Below are 21,624 nucleotides of genomic sequence, written 5' to 3' on the forward strand. Positions count from 1 at the left end.
GCTCTAGTGAGTATTTGTGGCAGCAGGACGGTGTATGTGAGATTGAATCCAAATAAAGTACAGTGTGTGTGTTCATGGTGATGAAGGAACATGTCACCCAGTGCAGCAGTGTGACTCATTGGTGTGTTTTTAATGGATTTTGGTCATCAGTGGAGCTCTATGGCACAGAGGACGAAGATATATCAGGCTTTGAAACACACACAAGGCTGGACAGGAATTGTTGATAAGAAAAAATATATATCACCAGACTTATACTATATACTGTATATGTTTCACTAAAGAGTAAGTCATTTCAGGAAGAAATTCTAAATGCAGCTGTGATTAGACCACATAAACATCAGGAAAACAAAGACACAGACACGGTGAGATTAAAAATGGATGAATTCATTATAAACCGGGAGCCAACACATATAAAACATCGATAACACTGATCCTGGCATAGCAGTAACAGTAGCAGTGAAGTGGTGTGGAAGCATCCCTCTGCTGGATGAATATTGCAGAGGATTTCTATAACAAGGTCACTGTACAACTCTACAGAGCTCTGAGACTACATCCATTCAATTATTAACTCAAGCTGGAAACGCGTCATTTTAAGAGAAAGATGTATGTGTGTGTGTGTGTGTGTGTGTGTGTTTGTGTGTGGGAGAGTGAGAGAGAGGAACAGTGTGTGAGCAGAGTTTTGAGTTGTAGTCGTCTTCATTCATGGACAGTGAATGTCACAGCAGGGTGAGATACTGTACTTCCAGTATTAATGCTCCACAAAAGGATGCTCCCTTCTGTAACAGTAAGTGTGTTTCAGTGTTGCAGGGCAGGGAGGATGGTTCCCATGCAGGGTCCGAAGCCCACTCTGTATCCACCTCCTTGACAGTAACCTAGACAGAGGAAAAGATGGAACATTACTAAACATGTGAATATGGACATGATAATCAGTATGATCGTATTATGTAAGCCCATTTGAAGCTTCAGTAGGCAACCATTTTTTGGCATCATTGGGCAAAAATTCCATAACCTTTCAGCATATTGTAATTCAAGTGTTCTGAGAGAAAACTAGACTTCTGCACCTCCTCATGGCTCTGTTTTCAGGCTTTGGCCAATCACAGGTCATTTCAGAGAGTTCCTATTGGCTGTGCTCCGGCTGGTGGGCGGTGCTTGGTATTTCCTCAACAGATCTCAACATGGCTGCCGGGTCATAACAGAATATTGATTCATATTTGATCAACGCTGCCTAGTTTGACCGTTTGGTCGGAGTTCGGGAGTGATTGACAGCCGGCTCTCATAGACAGAAGCTGGACGGCAGACTCCAGATCCGCTCTGATTGTTTTTTTAATGTCTGTGAAATCTTGCAGATGCTGTTAGGAGCATCGGAGGACTACCTGTCTTATGCAATATTATCAGGATATAGCAACCGTTTTATAAAAATAACTTTTTTTTAAAAATCATATTTGCTCCAATCTTGCCCACTTCAGCTTTAACTCTCCAAGACTCTGAGTGGGTGAACCAGTGCAGGGCCGGCTCTAGCCATTTTGGTGCCCTAGGCGAATTTCGGATTTGGTGCTCCTGGGTTCAACCGCCCAAACCGTTGTAACCGTTCTGTTACATTTAACAGAACATGTCGTTATGTGTGGGCTCTCACATTTTCAACATTTGTTAAGATTTGAAAAAATCTTTTAATGTGGGCCAGCCTTTACCAGTCATTGAGGATTCAGTGAAAGATGACTTGCATTATAGGAAGTGTAGGATCAAACCTATTTGGAGTTTGACCACAAGGGACCAAAAGTCAGGATATCTGCTTATATTCATGGTTTATACACCAGTACACAGACGTGAAAAGCATTTACCAGGAAGCACAAATGAGGTGAAACCAGATATTACTATTACTAGGATTTTGTACATTTTACTACAAAATGTTATTCCTATAGTGTAGAATTTACACCAAAAATATCCATAATGAATCAAACTTTTCGCACAAGCTGTTGTTTTTGTCATTTTCCTTATTGATAATATAGTTTGAGAGACAATTTTAAAAGAGAATGATCCAGTTATCTGGCTGCTGTGCTGAAGGTTCAGTCTAACCTGTGATGGTAACTTCATCTCCATCCTTCAGGAAGGTTCTGGTTTCTCCTCCTCCCAGGTCAATGCTCTTAGATCCCCTCCATGACAGCTCCAGCATGGAGCCAAAACTCTCTGGATCCTGTTGGGATACAGAACACACAGTAAGCAGTGAACGCTGCAAAATGTACTGCACATGTAAAACACAAAAACAGAGACGTAGACAAAACATTCTCTCTTTTGTAGATAATCTCTTGGCGATCATTTAAAGCCTTCACATCTTATTTGATAACGGCATCTTTTCAGTTAGTCAGATCTTTGCTTGAAGAAAACACTCATTTATTCTTTGTGTCACCGGGTGTTGAACTTAATGCAAGAGGTTACAAAGTGCTTTACAGGAGAAAGAAAAAGGAGACAGAGACGACAATATATAAAAGCAAGGAGATAAAAAGCACAAACTCCAGAGTAGACATTCATGGGGTTAGGGGTAAACTAGAGATCACCAAAATCCACAGTTTTAATTCAATTTTCAAGATCTGTCTTTCAGTTCACAGATTATTCTGCATTCAGTTCAACATTATAAGCATGAAATGTCAGGCCTGACTTTACCACAGGGCCTCAGCAGAATTGATAGAATATGTATTCATGTGCACAGATACCCAATTAACAAAAAATATATTCATCTTAACTAGTATTTATCAAGTAGTGAGCATACTGTACATGCAGACACTCACAGGTCCACTAATGGTACCAGAAGCCAGCAGGTCTCCTGGTCTGATGTTGCAACCGTTGACTGTGTGATGGGCGAGCTGCTGCTTCATGGTCCAGTACATATACTATAGAGGCAGAGAGACAAATGGCAGACTATGAGTGAAGAGAGGCAGACTGACAGACTGGAAGAAGGAATTGTTGTAATACAAAATACACAATAGGTATGGCCCTAATTTATCAACCTACCCAGTTTCAAAATAAAGTTAGGGACTTTAGTAAAAATATCAGGGAGGGAAGGAAAAATCAATTTCTTCTTTGAACCCACGTGAGGTGCTATTTGCAGGTGAACTGAGGACTCAGTTGTCTATTGTGCTCATACACTGCAGCTGCAGTATATTTTTGGCATCATTGGGCAAAAATTCCCAAATAACCTTTCAGCATATTGTAATTCAAGTGTTCTGAGAGATAACTAGACTTCTGCCCTTCCTCATGGCTCTGTTTTCAGGCTTTAGAACATCTAGCCTGTGACGGGAGACTTTGACCAATCACAGGTCATTTCACAGAGATATTGGCTGTGCTCCGGTCATGTGACCGGTGCTTGGCGTTCCTTCAGCAGATCTCAACATGGCTGCCGGGTCACAAATTTTCTCATTTTACAGCTAAACAGTACACTACAAGATGATTATGGCATTAACGTAACAGAATATTGATTCATATTTGATCAGCGCTGCCTAGTTTGACCGTTTGGTTGGAGTTCGCGAGTGATTGACAGCCGGCTCTCATAGACAGCAGCTGGACAGCAAATCCCAGTTCAGCTCTTACTGCTTGTTTTCCTCCGGTCTGTGAAATCTTGCAGATGCCGTTAGGAGCACCGGAGGACACAGAGGCACATGATTTTTTTCAGGTTACCTGTTTCATATACTACTGCCAGGATATAGCGACCGTTTTATAAAAATAACTTTTTTTAAATCGTATTTGCTCAAATATGGCCTACTTCAGCTTCAACAAGGTTCGGTTATCGTTTTTTGTTTTTTTTAAAAAATCCCTAACAGCTCCCCCTTTGCGTTATGATGGTGTTGATGTTTGCTTATCAAAACTTTCAAGTAATTTCATAACTGTCTGCTTTATTTCCTGTTACCAATAGTTCTATCAATAAGCCATACAGGCTCATCTTCAGTCAGATGATGTCACAGTACTAAACACTATGTGACTGGCCAATAGACATAATGTAGCGCAGAGTGTTATATTAGATCTGGCTCAGCAACACACAAGGTTGTTACCTTAAAGTTGGACTTGCAGATGGTGGCTGCTTCTGTCATGCCTTGTCCTTAAAGAGCAAACAGCAAAGAGTAACATATTGAGACAGACATTCACTTCATAACATATTGCAGTATTACTGACACAAAGCAGTGGGTTATAGCAATAGTTACATCAAGGCTTTGAACACCGTGACCCTGGTAGTATTATTCAGCCAAAGTAACGAGGTCGCTCCACCTGGACCAGCTAGAAATATAATAACCAGCTAGCATCAGAAATAATAATCCAATAATATATAGAGATGTATAAGTTACTAATGACACTTACTGTATGTACTCTTAAGGTGGGCATACACTGTATGATTTTAGAAATGTTGTTGTGTAATTCCTACTCCGACTGTACGAGTAGATGTAGGTGTAGGTGTAGGTACTCACACTGTATGGTCCGATCGTCAGCCATGTCAGCCCAATTGAAAGTACTACAACATAATACTACACATTTTGATCATAAACCTGTTAATCTATAGAGGAAAATAAACTCCACATATGTGCTTGTGACATTGTACTGTCTGTGTGCACAGTGTGTCTGATCGGTTACAGGTCCAGGTGGAAAGAACAGGTGGTAAAATATTAAGCAACATGGATGAGAGAGAGAGGCGGGGGGGGTTACTCATTACCATGGATCACCTCAGGGCTTTTACTGTTGGGCTGTGTGTGTGGCTGTGTGTGTGTGTGTGTGTGTGTGTGGGGGGAGGGGGGGGGGCGTGTGTGTTAAACTACATACATACACAGCGGAACCATTACAGTTGATTGGATGATAATCACTCGGTGTACAGTACCTTTAAGTGACACAAACAGGTTAATGTTGAGAGTGTAAGCATCAGGGTGTTGCAGGTAGGGGAGGGGCTCCGGGTCCTGCAGAAAGATGACAAACAGAAACAAAATGAACAAGAAACAAATATCCATTACTAAAAGGGAGAGAGACAAAACAGAGTTTTTATACTTAAATCTTTAACACTTATGAGACAAAAAAAAAGATGTTAGTCCTAGAGGTGGCACCAGAGTTAGGGGCATGTACTATAATAGCCGATGCAAAGGTCTTAAATGTGAAAGCTCGTCAACCCTTTCTGAAAACACAAAGTGAGGCCTGCAAGCAGTTTGGGTGGGCAGTTACTCAGAGCGGCTCTATATCATGGTACGGAAGCCCTGAGAAGCAAGTGAGAAAAAAAAGATTCTGAGGATCCACTTTCTAAGTCTGATCTAAATAGTTTTCTCTCCTGTGTTAATGACTGATGAACAGGTGAATAAAAGGTTTTGCCAGGATACTTTTTCCAAGTTCCTTCATTTTTTTTAATATCTGTGAAACAGGTGGGGAAATATGGAGGATAGAAAATGTGTAAAGAAATGTATAAAGAAAAGAATACATAAATAAATAAGTTTGGGGAAATAAATATGGGGTGAAATGCAAAGGGAAGATCGTGCATAAATAAATGAAACAATCAATAAAATAAATACATAAATAAATAAAAGGGAAAATTAAACATAAGAGTAAATACATAAGGGAATTCAGTTAACATATAATAAGCAAATTAAAACAGAAATATCAATTTATGTCACATTTTATCAATTAATTAATGGCTTCATTCATTTTGAATATTATTTTTGCTACATTTAATGACATTATTTATATATTCATTGAGTTCAGGCAGTTTCCTTCCTCCATAGCAAAAAAGTTTTGCCAAGTGAATTTTAGAAAGAAAAAAAAAAAGTTTCACCTGCCAAAATTTTTTTTTTTTTCGCCTGTTTTCACAGATGAAAAACAAATTAAGGAACTTGGAAAGATTATCCTGGCAAACCTTTTTTTCTTACTGGCCTCTCAGGGCTTCTGTATCATGACCTGTTGACTCAATACAAGATTTAACTCAGTGACTTTGAATTCAGGGTCACTATTGGACACTTCTGTGTAAGTTGTGACCCTTGTACTAACCTGGATGGGGTTGGGCTCTGCAAAGGGTAACAGCGCCTCCGTTGGGATGACCCAGGGTGAGATGGTTGTCCCGAAGTTCTTCCCCAGGAAAGGACCAAGAGGAACATACTCCCACGACTGGATGTCCCTGGCTGAGAATAAACACAAACATTACTGCATAAGTAGGCAGGTTATGGTTCAGTGATGGTAATTAGCTACAGTCAGGCAATAACAGCGAGTCCAACAAGTCTACAGGAACGACCGGGAGACACAGAATTGTGGTGACTTTCTGCTCAGCATGGTAAACAAACAAATGACATGATAATGTATACGCTCTTAGACTCATGTTTTCCATTACCTTGCAGATACAAAGGATTAGAGGATGCTAGAAGAATAAGGACATTTATTTAATGAAGATCTGGTCCTGTGGGGAAGTAAGTGACAGGTGCAATATCTCATCATAATATTTATATAGAAAATACAGGATTAGAAAAATATTGTCTTTTCTTGTAATCATATAACATTTTTTAAAAGAGGAATTTCTAAACTAACTGCTAAGCGGGAATATGGGGCACCGGGGTCGCTGATAACGAGCCATCCGGTCCTTGTATAACCAAAGTGAGAGCTGTGTCCGTATACTCAGCACAAAGTCAAACACGTTTCCAGTAGATGTTGGCCTCGGTGGAAAGGACGGAGCCTGTGGACCCATACCATAAGTACATCCAAGTCTGAGGCCATGGTACCCTCCGGGTGGGAGTGAGTCTTTGCCCCAAGCGAGGGAATTTAAGTATCTCGGGGTCTTGTTCACAAGTGAGGGTAAAATGGAGGGGGAGATGGACAGGTGGTTCGGTGTGGCGTCTGCAGGTATGCGGGCGCTGTACCGGACCGTTGTGGTGAAAAGGGAGCTGATCAGGAAGGCAAAGTTCTCGATTTACCAGTCCATCTACGTTCCAACCCTCACCTATGGTCGTGAGCTTTTGGTAGTGACCGAAAGAATGAGATCGCGGATACAAGCCGCTGAAATGAGCTTCCTCCTTAGGGTGGCTGGGCTCAGCCTTAGAGAGAGGGTGAGGAGCTCAGACATCCAGAAGGAGCTCAGAGTAGAGCCGCTGCTCCTTCGCGTCGAAAGGGGGCCAGCTGAGGTGGTTCGGGCATCTGACCAGGATGCCTCCTGGAAGCCTCCCTTTGGAGGTTTTCCGGGCACGTCCAACTGGTAAGAGGCCCCGGGGTAGACCCAGAACACGCTGCAGAGATTATATCTGGGCTGGCCTGGGAACGCCTCGGGGTCCCCCAGGAAGAGCTGGAAAACGTTGCTGGGGAGAGGGACGTCTGGAATTCCCTGCTAAGCCTGCTGCCCCCGTGACCCGGCCCTGGATAAGTGGAAGAAATGGATGGATGGATGGAATTTCTAAACGTCAAGACAAACCTAGTAGCCACATATGTTCAGTTTCTATCTTTGCCTAAGGAAGGTTTGACAACCACCGAAGGGAATTCTTGTAAGTGCATATCTGCAGCTTATCCAGTGTCCAACAAGCTTTAGCCCTGCTTTGCAACAGATATAAAATAATTATGGCAGTTCATAGGAGCAGGCTCGAAAGAGAACAGAAAGGTAAAACAAACTGAGGGGAGTTTTCTTGCATTATCTTTGATGCTTAAGTGTATCTTAGTGGATTATTCTCTGTGCTGGTTAGGAAGGGTTAGTGTAACTTATTTTCATTCTCTACCATTTCGCTGATTAATATTAAGTGCTCTCCATCCAATCGCCGAAAAATGCAATTCTTGCAGAAATCTCCAAACGGGTTAGGTAAGACAATTGCATGTATGTTTGTATTTATATACTGTATGTATAAGTGTCAGTTACAAACTGAACCGAGGGCTAACTACAACGGAGTGCATCTTCTCATGTTGGTAGGAGGAGAGCTAGTTAGCTGTTAGCATTTAGCAGCCGCTAAGGGGGTTACGCGTCCGTGCCCGTTGGCTCATAATCCGCCTATGAAATTGGAACACACCTCATAGCAATGTGATGTAACTTTGAAAAGCATAATAATGCCAGTATCCTCCTACAGCCGTGTTCCCGTAGGTGTCCTCCACCGAGAGGCTGACGAAGCAACAGTGACCTAATCTTCCAGTGAAAGAGCTTTAATGGTGGTCTGCTCTCAGTATCTGTCCGTCTCTGTCCTCACACGAACACGGCTCATTGGCCGAGCCTTCCTCATCCCACTGTGAGCCTTTAACAAATGACTTCTCAATTAAACCACTGTGCACCACTGAGAACAGAGGGGGAGAGGAAGAAAGGGGAGCATTTAACTTAGCGTGCAGTTGCATGCCAGACATGTTGGATGGCAAATATTCACAGAGAGCCCGCAGTGAACTCTGCACAGACTGATCTCCTGAGGGCTTCAGCAAGTACTAAATGAAACCAATGTCAGTTTCCTTTCAAGCTGCGCATTCAGCAGAAATGTCACTGCCTGAAAAATCTCTCAAACTGAGCTGTGGTGAGAAAAATAAAAACCTACTGAACAGAAGTATCCATACAGAACCAGGGTGACGGGCTGTCCTTGAAATAGTCAGTGTGGAGAATGTGTTGCATTGTGTGCAAAGGCAAAACACTAACTCCCCGTTGATATTTTAGATTCCATTCACAGGTTGTGTGACTTTCCAAAAGTGTTGTACTCCATGCAATTCTCTGTCTGATGAATATCTTTGCCTGTAATGGATTTGTAATCTGTATGTAATGAATCAAAACACAGTTCATGTAACATGATACCCTAAAATATCATGTGAGATTATGAAACTTTTGAAAGCAGAAATAACAATCATTGTCTTAGTGGAGATGAGAAGAGAAAAGATGAATTTGTGAGCAATTAAACACACCCTTGTTTAATTCAATACACTCAAGTAGGGATGCACCAATACTGATACCAGTATCGGGTCCGATACTGTGCTCATGTACTCGTACTCGCAAAACGGCTCTGATACAACAAAACCGATACCACTTTACTTTCACTCCACCTCCCTAATGGTGCGGGCGAGTCGGGCCTAACTTTCATTGCGCCACGGGGTTTTGCTTGCACCTTCTGACTCTCGTGTGTGTTAGACTCCTTGGTCCGTGTTTCCAGACGGGTCGGGTGGGTTGCCGAAATCGGCGCAGACCCCTGGCGCCTTTTACTTGGGCCGAGCGCCGCCCTAGCAGCATGCATTGAGGACAGTTCGCCCCGGGCGACAGTTCGCCCCGGGCGACAGTCGCACCGGGAACCGGCGGGGAGAGAGGGCGCAGCGAGCCCTTTGTCCACGGTGCGGCCAGGTCCGTGTGGGAGCGCTGTAAAGCTGCAGCCGCGAGCCACCTTCGCCGCAAGCCTTTCCAAGCCGACCTAGAGCCGGTCATGGTGCACCGCCTCGTATGCGGAACTCCCCAGCCTGCTGTGTGTCGCTCACACCCTCCAGCTGGCTGTTAACGAGGGTCTTTTGGCACAGAGAAGTACTTGTATCGGTACTCAGTATCGGCGAGTACCCAAATGTAAGTACTTGTACTTGTACTCGGTCTAAAAAGTGGTATCGGTGCATCCCTACACTCAAGGGGTTATCTACTACAGCCTGTCTTGGTCTGGTATTACCAGTAGCTCATAGTAGCTAATGTTAGCTAATGTTGGCAAATCCTAGATACAGTATATTTTACTGTGTAACTGACATTATGTGATTCTGCCTGTGCACTAAAAGCCATATGAGTACAGCTGTGAAGATTTGTTATTGTTTTTCTTGCCCCACTTTTTACAAAAAAGCATTATGCGAGTATAGTTATAGCTATTTTGAAATAAACCAATCACATTTGTCCAGTCACAGACCTGAAAATATTCCCTGGTGACTTTTAATAATGCATTTGTTTTAGGGCTGTCAATCGATTAAACTATTTAATCGCAATTAATCACATGATTGTCCACGATTAATCACGATTGAGCGCACATTTTTTGTATCTGTTCAAAATGTACAGTGATCTCTTGGGCGAAGGTTCTGTGTTTGTTTGACCCACCCATCACCATCCCACCCCTAGTGGATTTTCTTGCTTGTTATACTCGTTATTATATCATGTAAGTTTCAATGACATTATTATACCAGGTAACTTTCAGTAACGGTCTCTCAATATACTATGTTGCTCTGACCAAAGGCGAAAACGTCACCATTCAACGTATACGTGGTTTGCAGAAACATACAATGCCAACATTTTTCCTGGCGACTGGGCTGATATAAACTATCTTCTAGATGTATAAGTTTATTGAGCTTTCATATTTCCAACAGATACACATTGCATAGGCCTAATAATTTGGATTTGTTCGCTCTAATAATTAAGTTAGACAGGCAAATGTTGGTTTCCATCCAACTAAGAGGTGAGGCTCCTCATTTGAGGGTTTGATGTGAATATTAGGAGTGTTAATGCTCATGTAAAAGGAACATTTTGCTGTGGATATCAACAATCATCTATCTTTGTTATACTGCATATATAGCAGCAGACCCTACACATATCTTTTTCTCTCTATCTCTATTTCCAATGTCAGTCCAGTTTCTCAATTCGAAGTTAATTGAGGATGAGTTGCGAGTCTATTTATGTGTGACTCCAGTACAACTTGAGTACCAGTAGCAGGGAGAGCTTTCTAAACAGACTGTAGCTGTAACTCTACTTTTGAAAGGAACAGTGTGTAGGATCTGGCGGTATCTAGCGGTGAGGTTGCAGATTACAACTTCTCCCGTGTTGCAAGCGTGTAGGATTGCTATGGTGGCCACCACGAAAACGTGAATGTCCCTCTCTAGAGACAGTTGTTGTAAGAGTAGAGGGCTTGGAGCGTGTGTGTACATGGGAAGTGAGTGGTGAGGCAATAGAGAGAGAAAGCGGCGGCGACGACTGGAGAGTTATCAACTCCGGCCCAAGCAGAAAAGGTTTGGTTTGTCCGTTCTGGGCTACTGTAGAAACATGGCGATGCAACATGGCGGACTCCGTGGGGAGGACGCGCTCCCTATGTAGATATAAACGTCTCATTCTAAGGTAACGAAAACACAACTCTCTTTTTCAGGTCACACTAAAGACAATATACTTATTAATATCATATTCCATTTCTGCCAATAGACCCCCCAGTGTATAACAACTGGGGGGTCACATATCATGCTCATTTCCAGGTTCAGGAAATACTTTACATCATCATATTACTTGGTATCAAAGAACAGGAGGATAGGGTCACTTGTTGAAAAAAAAAAACACAAATTAAGATTTCTCTGATGATATAATTAATATTTTGTTGTAATTGACTACTGCTGGCAGAGATGGTGGAAAGTGTTTGGCAGGCTACAGTATGACTGAAACAGGAGTAAATATTAGAGAGAACGCCAGTCAGAGAGCAGGAGCATCATCATGCTTGTCCTCTCCAGAGATTTCCAGCTGAATCTATAATACATATACCCACTCATGTTCTGATGAGGACTGACTCCGCCATTTAATCTAAAATCATTTCCATCCAACTAAATGTGAAGTGGCATCAACATGTATAATGCAGCTCTAAATTAGGGAACAAGTGTGCTTCTAAGTGAAACGTCACTGCTAATTCGAGCTGCTGATGTGGCAGCATACCTTCATAAGGATGATGCTGGTGTGATGTGTTGTGCGGAGGTTCTTACCACTCCAGTCATTCATGAGCACCATGCCAAAGATGTGTTCGTGGGCTTTCTCGATGGGAATGGGCTCCCCGAGCTGATTCCCTCCTCCAACAAAGAAGGCCTAATCATCAGAGTACAGGAGAAACACAACAGCAATGAAATATTGATATATTACAATATTGAATATCACACAGACTGGCAGAAGGCAACAGAGAAAGACAACTCAGATGTGGAAATTAAGTTATTTCAACATCTATTCAAACGTTACAAACATACGGGTAATTGGACTAAGTAAACACTGTAATCACCATCTCCAGCTCAATGTCCATCTGCTTAGACGGGCCGAACACTGGAGGCTTTGCTAAGAGAAAGAAGGAAAGAGCAAACATGGTTATCATCAGCTAGATATATACACTATACCAGGGGTCAGCAACCGTTACTATCAAAAGAGACATTTTAGGCAAAAAAAAAACAAAAACAAAAAAAAATCTGTCTGGAGCCGCAAAACATTTGAGCATTGTGATGAAGGTAAAACAGTTTATAGTCTAAGTATATAGTATATAAGTCTAATGCAGTGAGGGCCCAAGAGCAAAATGAACTACGGAGTATTAGGGCCACATTGAGGGAAAAGAAAACATAGAGAGTTTCAGAATAAAGAAAATAACATGTAAAATTACTACTTTATAATATTATGACTTTACTTTCATAATATTACGACTTTTTTTCTCGTAAACTTCTGACTTTATACTCGAAATCTCAGATTTTTTTTTTTTTTTATCAATGTGGCCCTAATACTCCATCGTACCGTCGTACCATAGACCTACAACAATGATAAAGAAAAATGAAAATGTAAACAAAAACAGTTATTCATTTCCATTTTTTAAAAATCCACAGGGAGCCAGTCACCAGTCTTGAAGATATGTTTGTAACAAACTTACTCCTACATAAATGATATGAATAATGTAGCCCACCACTGGTGAATGTAAGGATCTTACTCTGGTCAGGTCTCATCTGGCCTGAGGGGCGGCGGATGGGGGTCCCAGAAACAACCACTGATGATGCCCTACCATGGTATCCCACTGGAAGCCTCAACCTGCATACACAATACTGACTGTTAGCACAGGGACCACAGAATATAAAATGAAGTTCAGTTCGTACATAGATCATTGTCGGTCTAATACATTGAATAGGAATGGGATTTCACTGAACAGCAAGTAAATAAACTAGGGCTATCAATCAATTAAAATATTCAATCACAATTAATCGCATGATTGTCCATAGTTAATCGCGATTAATCACAAATTAATGACACATTTATCATCTGTTCTAAATGTACCTTAAAGGCAGATTAGTCAAGTACTTAATCCTCTTATCAACATGGGAGTAGATAAATATGCTGCTTTATGCAAATGTATGTATATATTTATTATTGTAAATCAATGAACAACACAAAACAATGACAGATATTGTCCAGAAACCCTCACAGGTACTGCATTTAACATAAAACAATATGATCCAATCATAACATGGCAAACTGCAGCCCAACAGGCAACAACAGCTGTCAGTGTGTCAGTGTGTTGACTTGACTATGACTTGCCCCAAACTGCATGTGATTATCATAAAGTGGGCGTGTCTGTAAAGGGGAGACTCGTGGGTACCCACAGAACCCATTTACATTGACATATCTAGAGGTCAGAGGTCAAGGGACACCTTTGAAAATGGCTATGACAGTTTTTCCTAGTCAAAATTTAGCATAAGTTTGGAGCGTTATTTAACCTCCTTCACGACCAGCTAGTATGACATGGTTGGTACCGATAGATTCTTTAGGTTTTATAATTTCAAAACTGAGCCCGTTACAACCTAAATATTGCAAGTTGCGTTAATGCGTTAAAGAAATTAGTGCCGTTAAAATGAATCTGCATTAACACGTTATTATCGCGTTAACCTGAAATAATTACATTCCTGTTTCTGTTTTTTGATCACTTTCTGCCATTGAACCTCTACTGTATAGGGGACAAATATGATAAGATAGAACCAAAACAGTTAAATAAAGACACTGTAACCCAGTATATATAGTGGTGTTATCTATAATGCAAAGATTAAAAAACATTCGGTCCATCATTAAAGAACTATTGCTCAAAGCTATCCTGATCCCTGAAATGTGACATGGGGAGCAGGAAGAACAGGCCGCCAAACACCTGCTTACCCAAAGTGCATTGTGTCAGTTTCACCTTAGCGCTCCTCCCATGAGGGCCCGAGAACAAATGAAGGCTGTCTGTGCTGTGTGACTGAGGCGTGCTGCGGGGGGATGCTCACAGCGCTCTGCTGCACTGTTCAAATGCACACTGACGTTCTAGGTCCCAAATCAATTAGAGAAACCTTGTAGTGTCCCTCCACATATCACTGTTTGCAGAGAGCCTTGAACAATTTGTTGTAAGCTGCCTCTCAATATTTGCCCCCAATCCTGTGAATGTATCAAGGCCTTTTTGTTCATGCTACCAACTGCTGTTAGTCTCTTCTGCTGGTTTTGAGTGATAGCGTACCAGTTTGGCATCAGAGCATTCTCCTTCCCCCGGAACATGGTGCCAACGTTGGTGGCGTGGTCTCTGGAGGAGTAGAAGTCGGTGTAATCGCCTGTGAAAAACAGATAAGAGGAACAGGCTGAAATACTCTCATGTCTTAACCTGTACCCTTCTTTTATTAGTGAAGTCTATGAGCACAATCCTGACTGAATGAGCCAAGTAATAAAAATAGAATATGTTGTTAAACAGTGCCCCCTGGTGCTGATGTGCCTCAAATCCATTTATCTATACCAGGGGTCAGCAACCTTCACTATCAAAAGAACCATTTTAGGGGGAAAAAAACAAACAAAATCTGTCTGGAGCCGCAAAGCGTAGTTTTAAGTATTAGGGCCACATTGAGGGGGGAAAAAATCGGAGATTTCCAGAATAAAGTCATAATATTACAAGAAAAAGAGTTGTAATATTACGAGAATAAAGTCATAACTTTAAGAGAAAAAAAGTCATAATATTATGAGAATAAAGTCGTAATATTACAAGAATAAAGTCATAACTTAACGAGAAAAAGTCATAATATTACGAGTATAAAGTCATAACTTTACGAGAAAAAAAAGTATGAATTTATTCTCATAATATTACAACTTTTTTTTTCGTTAACTTATGACTTTATTCTCATAATATTATGACTTTATTCTCGAAATCTCAGATTTATTTTTTTTCCTCAATGTGGCCCTAATACTCCGTCGTACCGTCGTACCATAGACCTACAACAATGATAAAGAAAAATGAAAATGTAAACAAAAAACAGTTCCACAGGGAGCCACTGGAGAGGGGCTAAAGAGACGCATGTGGCTCCGGAGCCGCAGGTTGCAGACCCCTGCTCTATACGAATGCTATTTCCTGCATTTATATCTATTTAGCAAGTGAGCAAATTACTATAAAACGCCCATTGTGCCTTCCATTATGAGTCAAAAATATTACCAGAAATCCAGATCTAGTGGGTCTCAGAACTCCTGCTGGAGGGAGTGTGGATCGGTTTCAGCGAACCATGCAGATACTGTATTTTTTGGTCTGTCTATATAAATAAGCCTTTTGGAAAGGAGTGTGTTTAGTCTCAGGGGTTCTGAACCTGAAATTTAATTTCTCTTTCAACTTTTTGTATCTTGGGAATATTATCAAGGTCTCAGTAAAAGGAATAAATACTGGGGGAAAATGGGGTTATTATAACCATCTAGACTTTTAACACATTGAACCCTTTTACAGTATATGCATTATAAAATGCAACTGTACCTGTGCCTTTCTTTTTTCTGTGAGAAGGACTGAAGTGGGATTTTGAAAAACTAGAGGGGAGTGTCCCTTGTCCCAGCTGACATTACACCCTTGGCCGACTGTTCACATTAACCCAGAGTGACGTGTAAAAAAGGATCTGTGGATGTTAAAAAGTGAGGCAAGTCTTTCAAATGAGAAGCTGCACTGACTCAAAGAAATGCATTATTCAGGATGTGTGATGGGACATCACTGCTGGAGGTGAGGAGGTCCCATCTCTGAGTGGACGCTGAAGGAATGGCCATTGATGAAGCAAACATTTCTGATGTGAGAGACTCACCAATGTCTGCAGGAAGGTGCATGGTGGCTGCACTCTGATGGACAAATGCTCTGCAGAGACAAGGACAGAAAAATCTCAGATGAAAAAAGCTGTCCCAAGAATCAGCCAGCAATTATAAAAGACTTAAATATAAGGCTGGGTTCAACCACTCTATAAGAAATTATTTTTCCAGAGCATTTCCAATGACATTAACTTATGTATAGCTTAGCTGTAAGAGGAGAAAGTTTGTGACCCGGCAGCCATGTTGAGACCAGTTGAGGAAATACCAAGCACCGCCCACCAGCCGGAGCACAGCCAATAGGAACGCTCTCTCGATAAAATGTACTGTGATTGGTCAAAGTCTCCCGTCACGGTCTAGATTTTTTTAAAGCCTGTAAACAGAGCCATGAGGAGGAGCAGAAGTCTAGTTTTCTCTCAGAACACTTGAATTACAATATGCTGAAAGGTTATTATGGGATTTTTGGCCAACGATGCCAAAAACATTCTGCCTACTAAAGCTTTGAGTGACAGGAAATTAATAGCCACAGAGACGTGTTCCTAGATCAGTCAAATCACTTTGTTTACCACAATAATTATGTCGGCATGGAAGAAATGGGTTTTGTTTTTTGCACAACCAGGTTTCCACTTTGTGTTTAAAACAGACTTGACAATATGATGGCATCCATATTTACTACGGCCAAAGTGTCCCAAACTTTTGGAATCGCAATCCCCAAATAGCAAACACTTTCATTATCTGTAACTGCTTTTCCTTTAAAGGGCCGCAGTGGACTGGAGCTGATCAGCCCAGCTGACATTGGGTGAGAGGCGGGGTACACCCTGGACAGGTCGCTGTCAATCACAGGGCTGATACATAGAGAGAGACAACCAGTCACACTCACATTCCTGCCTACAGGGGAGCCAGTATTAACAGTTTCATCTTATCTTATCTTATCTTATCTCTGCTCTTGATCTGTCGATATTGCATGTAAATGGCTTGTTATCAAGAATTTTGAGAAGATGTTTAGCATTTTTACACCAGAATATTTATAAACCAAAATATGATTAAATGTCCTCTGAGATTTTATTCTTGCCAGGGTAAAAAACCTACGTATGACCATTTTTATTTTAATATTTTTGTATTGTATTTCCATAATAACATAACATAACCACAGAAAGCAATACTCTGATGAAGACTATGTAAGCCAGTGGAGTACTACCTAGACCTCTGCATGTACGGACTACACAGACTGACCTGCTCCGAAGGCTGACATCATCTCTCAGTGTGCTCTCATTGGCTGACAGCAACACCTGCAAGGTCCTCCTGGCCTCCCTCCAGGCCTCATAACCAAGAGCCATGAAAGCATTCAGTGTGGGCTTGAAGGGAGACACAGACAACAAGTCAATTATGATACATAAAGCAGATCTTCCTATAATCACTTGACGTATTTATAAAATGCAAAATGACAGGTAGTATTATCATTCTGCATAGGGATGCTCATTTTGAAAAATGTTCTTAACCGATAACCGACCCTCGTTAACCGATTATTAACCGTTAACCGACAAGATTTGTGCCTCGCATGCAGCGGTGTACCAGCTGCAGGAGCACAACAGATATTGGTTGACGGGAGTCTCCAGTTCACCGTCCGGGAGCGTTAACTTAGCAGCTACGTGTCATCACTGCCGTGATGAACTAGCAGTAAAGTATCAGACGGCAGCATATCAGGAAATTAATTATAACGTGCACATTGTGAACTACATTTAAACGCATAACAAAACAAATCCTTTTTATTTACGTCTGTTTATTGAGCTGTAGCTGGCTACTAGTGTTAGCTAACGCAACAGTTATCTTGTTGGAGCAGCCCTGAAGGACCCGTACAGCAGTCCATCGTCAATACCGGTATCCGGTATGGACGCGCGGATGCGCGGGTAGAGGGGACGCGCTGCACTCCGGATACCGGAGTGCAGCGCGTCCCCTCTACCCCTTCACTCAACCCCAACATCTTAAAGCCTCTGAATCAAAGTCAAAAAGTGGCAGGAACGTTAAGGCCACAAAAACCCGACTCACTGGACTTATTACTATGATAATACTACTAGTTTGATACTATGATGTTGCACATGCAGTACATGTTATTGATGTTAGGTAAAAAGCTGGACTGACTTATGGTGCTTCTTCTCTCATTACTATAAGTGATTCAACTCACCTGGTCAAAGACATCTTGATGTTTGGAAATCACAGGCCCTCGAAACAAAGACTTTATCACACTGAGGTCCAGTATCTGATCTCCAATGGCAACACCGATGCGCCGTTTGGTCTGGGGAAATAAAACACATTCTGACATAAATACAGATGATCCACAGTATAGGCCAACACTTCCGCTACCCTGCATCTATCAAGTGCTTCTAAATATGTTCTTTCTTCTTTTTAAATATGTTAGCAATGTTTCACCCAGCAAGCCACAAGTTAACCTGAATCTTTTATTCCTCATCCTACCTATCACCTATTTCACATACAGGGACCACTGTCTGGGGTCCCTTAGAATAAACTACTGTAACAAACAACCATCATAGCAAAATATTAACTTGTTTATACTCAAAACATTGTTAGTTATGTCATTTATGTCCAAAATTATTATTTTAGGCAAGTTATAGTTCATTTGCATATTGTGTAAAACAAAAATAGAAAGAACGCATGAGGAGATCTGTGACTGTCTCCTTCAAAATGACTGACAGAGTGCCCCTCAGGAGGTCGTGTTGCTTTGGTTCTACCTATCTGGCGTTGAGAGGAGGTTGTGTTGCTAAGGCTCTACTCTATCTGGTTGGCGTGGAGAGGAGATCGTGTTGCTAAGGCTCTATCTGGTTGGCATGGAGAGGAAGGTCGTGTTGCTAAAGCTCTATCTGTTTGGAGTGGAGAGGAGGTTGTGGGTTGGCGTGGAGAGGAGGTCGTGTTGCTCTGGCTCTATCTGTTTGGCGACGCCAGGATGCTGCTTGACATCCTCCTGGATCCACCTTCGCACTTATATTCACATTATACATATACATTTTTTGTCATATGGATTATCTATGTAGTATTTTTGTTATGTTGTTACTCTGTACACACAACATCTATTACACGTCTGTCCATCCTGGAAGGGGGATCCCTCCTCTGTTGCTCTTCCTGAGGTTTCTAATGTTTTTTCTCCCTGTTAAAAGTTTTTTTTTAGTTACGTTTTTCCTTATCCGATGAGAGGGTTGCACTGTCAAGGACAGAGGATGTCGTATCCTGTACAGATTGTAAAGCCCCCCCGAGGCAAATTTGTGATTTGTGATTTTGGGCTATACAAATAAAATTGACTTGACTTGATTTGACCCTTCCCCCCTGGCAAACATGAACTCAATAAACAGTTCCATTGATTAAAACTGCAGAGGCTGCGATTGGGTGCTCTTTGGACTGGGGTCTCACAGGACCCCTATACATCAGTATTTAAAATTGTAATGATAGAATAAAGCACCTGTGAGATATGACACAAAGTAGACATCTGCTGGGCTCTGCTGGGACCCCAGTTGGTAGAATGAGGTTTAAAGTCCGGAAGTTCTTCCCTCGTCAACAGCTAATACTTTTTTTTTTGCATTTTCATTTGCATTTGCATTTGCATTTGCGGTTATGCAATTTATATTCTGCCTTTAGTCATTTTCTCTCTATTAATTCTGTTTGATGGGTGTAAGATTTGTACTGGCTTTGGTATTTGGGGATGTCATGATGAGAGTGGAGAGGCCCAGGATCCTCAGTGCTCTCACAGCTGCCAGACACAATTCCTATTCCTCAGTACACTTAGACATCTAGACATCATCTTTTTCCCTCATATACCCACATCTATGTAAATATTTTATTTTGAAAACCATGACCAGAAGTCCTCCTCAATGTGTCTGACTTCACACAACACTTTATCTGTTTGCAAACCCAGTTGAAAAAAAGCAAACTTCACTTACATGATCAGGTGTAGAGAATATTCCATAAGGGAGGTTGTGGAAGGAGAAATCAGACGATGCATCTACTTTTATGAAGGACATTTTCTCTTTAGCAATGGTGTTCCACTCAACCTTACTGAGTTACTGAATGACTGAGCAGCACTGAGCTCTTCCAGATGTTTAACTTTGGACATGCCCGCCTCCCACTGCAGGGCCAATCACATGCTGCCTATAGTATCCACCCTAATCAGCCCTCTGGAAGTTAATGCAAACCAGTCTGGTAAATGACTAAGCACAATTGTAGTTAAGGTGCTGATCAGCCTCATCTGTTGTTAGGAAAAGTTGAGAAAAAAGGGCAGATTCTAAAATAGTAACATCAGTTTAATAATGAAAATCATAATTCGAAACACTCCAACATGAAGGGAAGATGGAGCATAGCAATAGTTTAAGAAAAACAGAAATGTAAAAACACGGGGGGTTGTATAATATGGTATAAAAGGTGTAATATAAGAAAAGTATGTTTTTCAATTTTTTTTTAAAGGAAATAAGAAAGGTTGAAGACATAAAATAATGATGAAATAAAGATATAAATCAAGCTATGTAGAAAATAAATGGGAGAAAATACATCCGTATCATGCGAATAGGAATTGATTTGGAAGATTTGTAGGAAACTTTCTAATTAAGTTATCAACAAAGTGAGACAGTGGTTGAAAGAGATTGCTGATGATGATATAGACTACACAGCGTGAAAAGAAGGAACTGAACTTTTCCTTTTGCATTCACATTTATTTTGCATGAAAGTATTTACTGTGACAATGCCTTCGTATTAGTGTTTTATTTTGTTTGTATTATTGTGAATGCTTAGGTATGCCACTTAATTGTTAGCCTATATGAATGGTCCTAATGTTGACCGATTCCACGAGCAACTGACCTGTGTGATCATTTGATACAGCACATTATATCATGCTCTGTAACATATATGAACATGAATCATATGCTATGGATTTCACAGTAGGTGGATCTTAACCTAACTCAGGTGTTAGCAATCTTTACTATCAAAAGAGCCATTTTAGGCAAAAACAAAACAAAAAAAATTTTGTCTGGATCCGCAAAACATTTGAGCATTGTGATGAAGGTAACACAGCCTATAGTCTAAGTATATAGTATATAAGTCTAATGCAGTGAGGGCCCAAGTGCAAATGTACTTCGGAGTATTAGGGCCACATCGAGGAAAAAAACATCTGAAATTTACAGAATAAAGTCATAACTTTAAGAGAAAAAAAGTCATATTACGAGAATAAAGTCATAACTTTACAAGAAAAAAAGAAAATAGCACGTAAAATTACTACTTTATAATATTATGACTTTATTCTCATAATACCACGACTTTTTCTCGTAAACTTATGACATTATTCTCATAATATTACGACTTTCTTTTCTCGTAAACTTCTGACTTTATTCTTATAATATGACAACTTTTTTTCTCATAAACCTATGGTTTTATTTTCGAAATCTCAGATTTATGTTTTTTCCTCAATAATACACCTACAACAATGATAAATAAAAATTAAAATGTATACAAAAAACAGTTATAAATCCACAGGGAGCCACTGGAGAGGAGCTAAAAAGCTGCAGGTTGCTGACCCCTGACCTAACTGAACTCTGTAAAAAGTACAATGCTGTTATTGTTTCTTAATTTCATCAACCTAAAATTGTTTATTTACTTTTTAATTTTAATTTTAAAGTTTGAAAAATGTTTCCACAATTCCATCGTTGTTACACAGTTTATTATTAAATTAAATCATTATTATTATTAAATGCAACTAGACCAGGAGTATCCTAATGTTGTGTGCACGAATGTACAGGGCTGGCAAAAAATACAGATTGGGCCTTTACTTTGGTAGTGGCTTTCTAAACTTCCGGCATGCGGCTGACATCACATACATGCGCAGT

General features: G+C 40.8%; 1 protein-coding gene across 1 annotated transcript; it reads right to left on the reverse strand.

Moving 5' to 3' along the window:
- Positions 1-363: 363 nt before the first annotated feature.
- On the reverse strand, positions 364-19,854 carry fah (fumarylacetoacetate hydrolase (fumarylacetoacetase)). The gene is made up of 14 exons (XM_037758862.1): positions 19,693-19,854; positions 17,928-18,038; positions 16,979-17,100; positions 15,748-15,797; positions 14,166-14,256; positions 12,618-12,715; positions 11,931-11,983; positions 11,644-11,743; positions 6,004-6,134; positions 4,856-4,931; positions 4,041-4,087; positions 2,784-2,885; positions 2,074-2,191; positions 364-872 (listed from the first exon to the last, which is right to left on the reverse strand). Exons 1-14 carry the CDS (start codon positions 19,771-19,773, stop codon positions 796-798), a joined length of 1,257 nt encoding a protein of 418 aa, XP_037614790.1. The 5' UTR covers positions 19,774-19,854; the 3' UTR covers positions 364-795.
- Positions 19,855-21,624: the final 1,770 nt, after the last annotated feature.

The sequence above is a fragment of the Sebastes umbrosus genome, chromosome 2 (genome assembly GCF_015220745.1).
Source record: "Sebastes umbrosus isolate fSebUmb1 chromosome 2, fSebUmb1.pri, whole genome shotgun sequence".
Classification (NCBI taxonomy): domain Eukaryota; kingdom Metazoa; phylum Chordata; class Actinopteri; order Perciformes; family Sebastidae; genus Sebastes; species Sebastes umbrosus.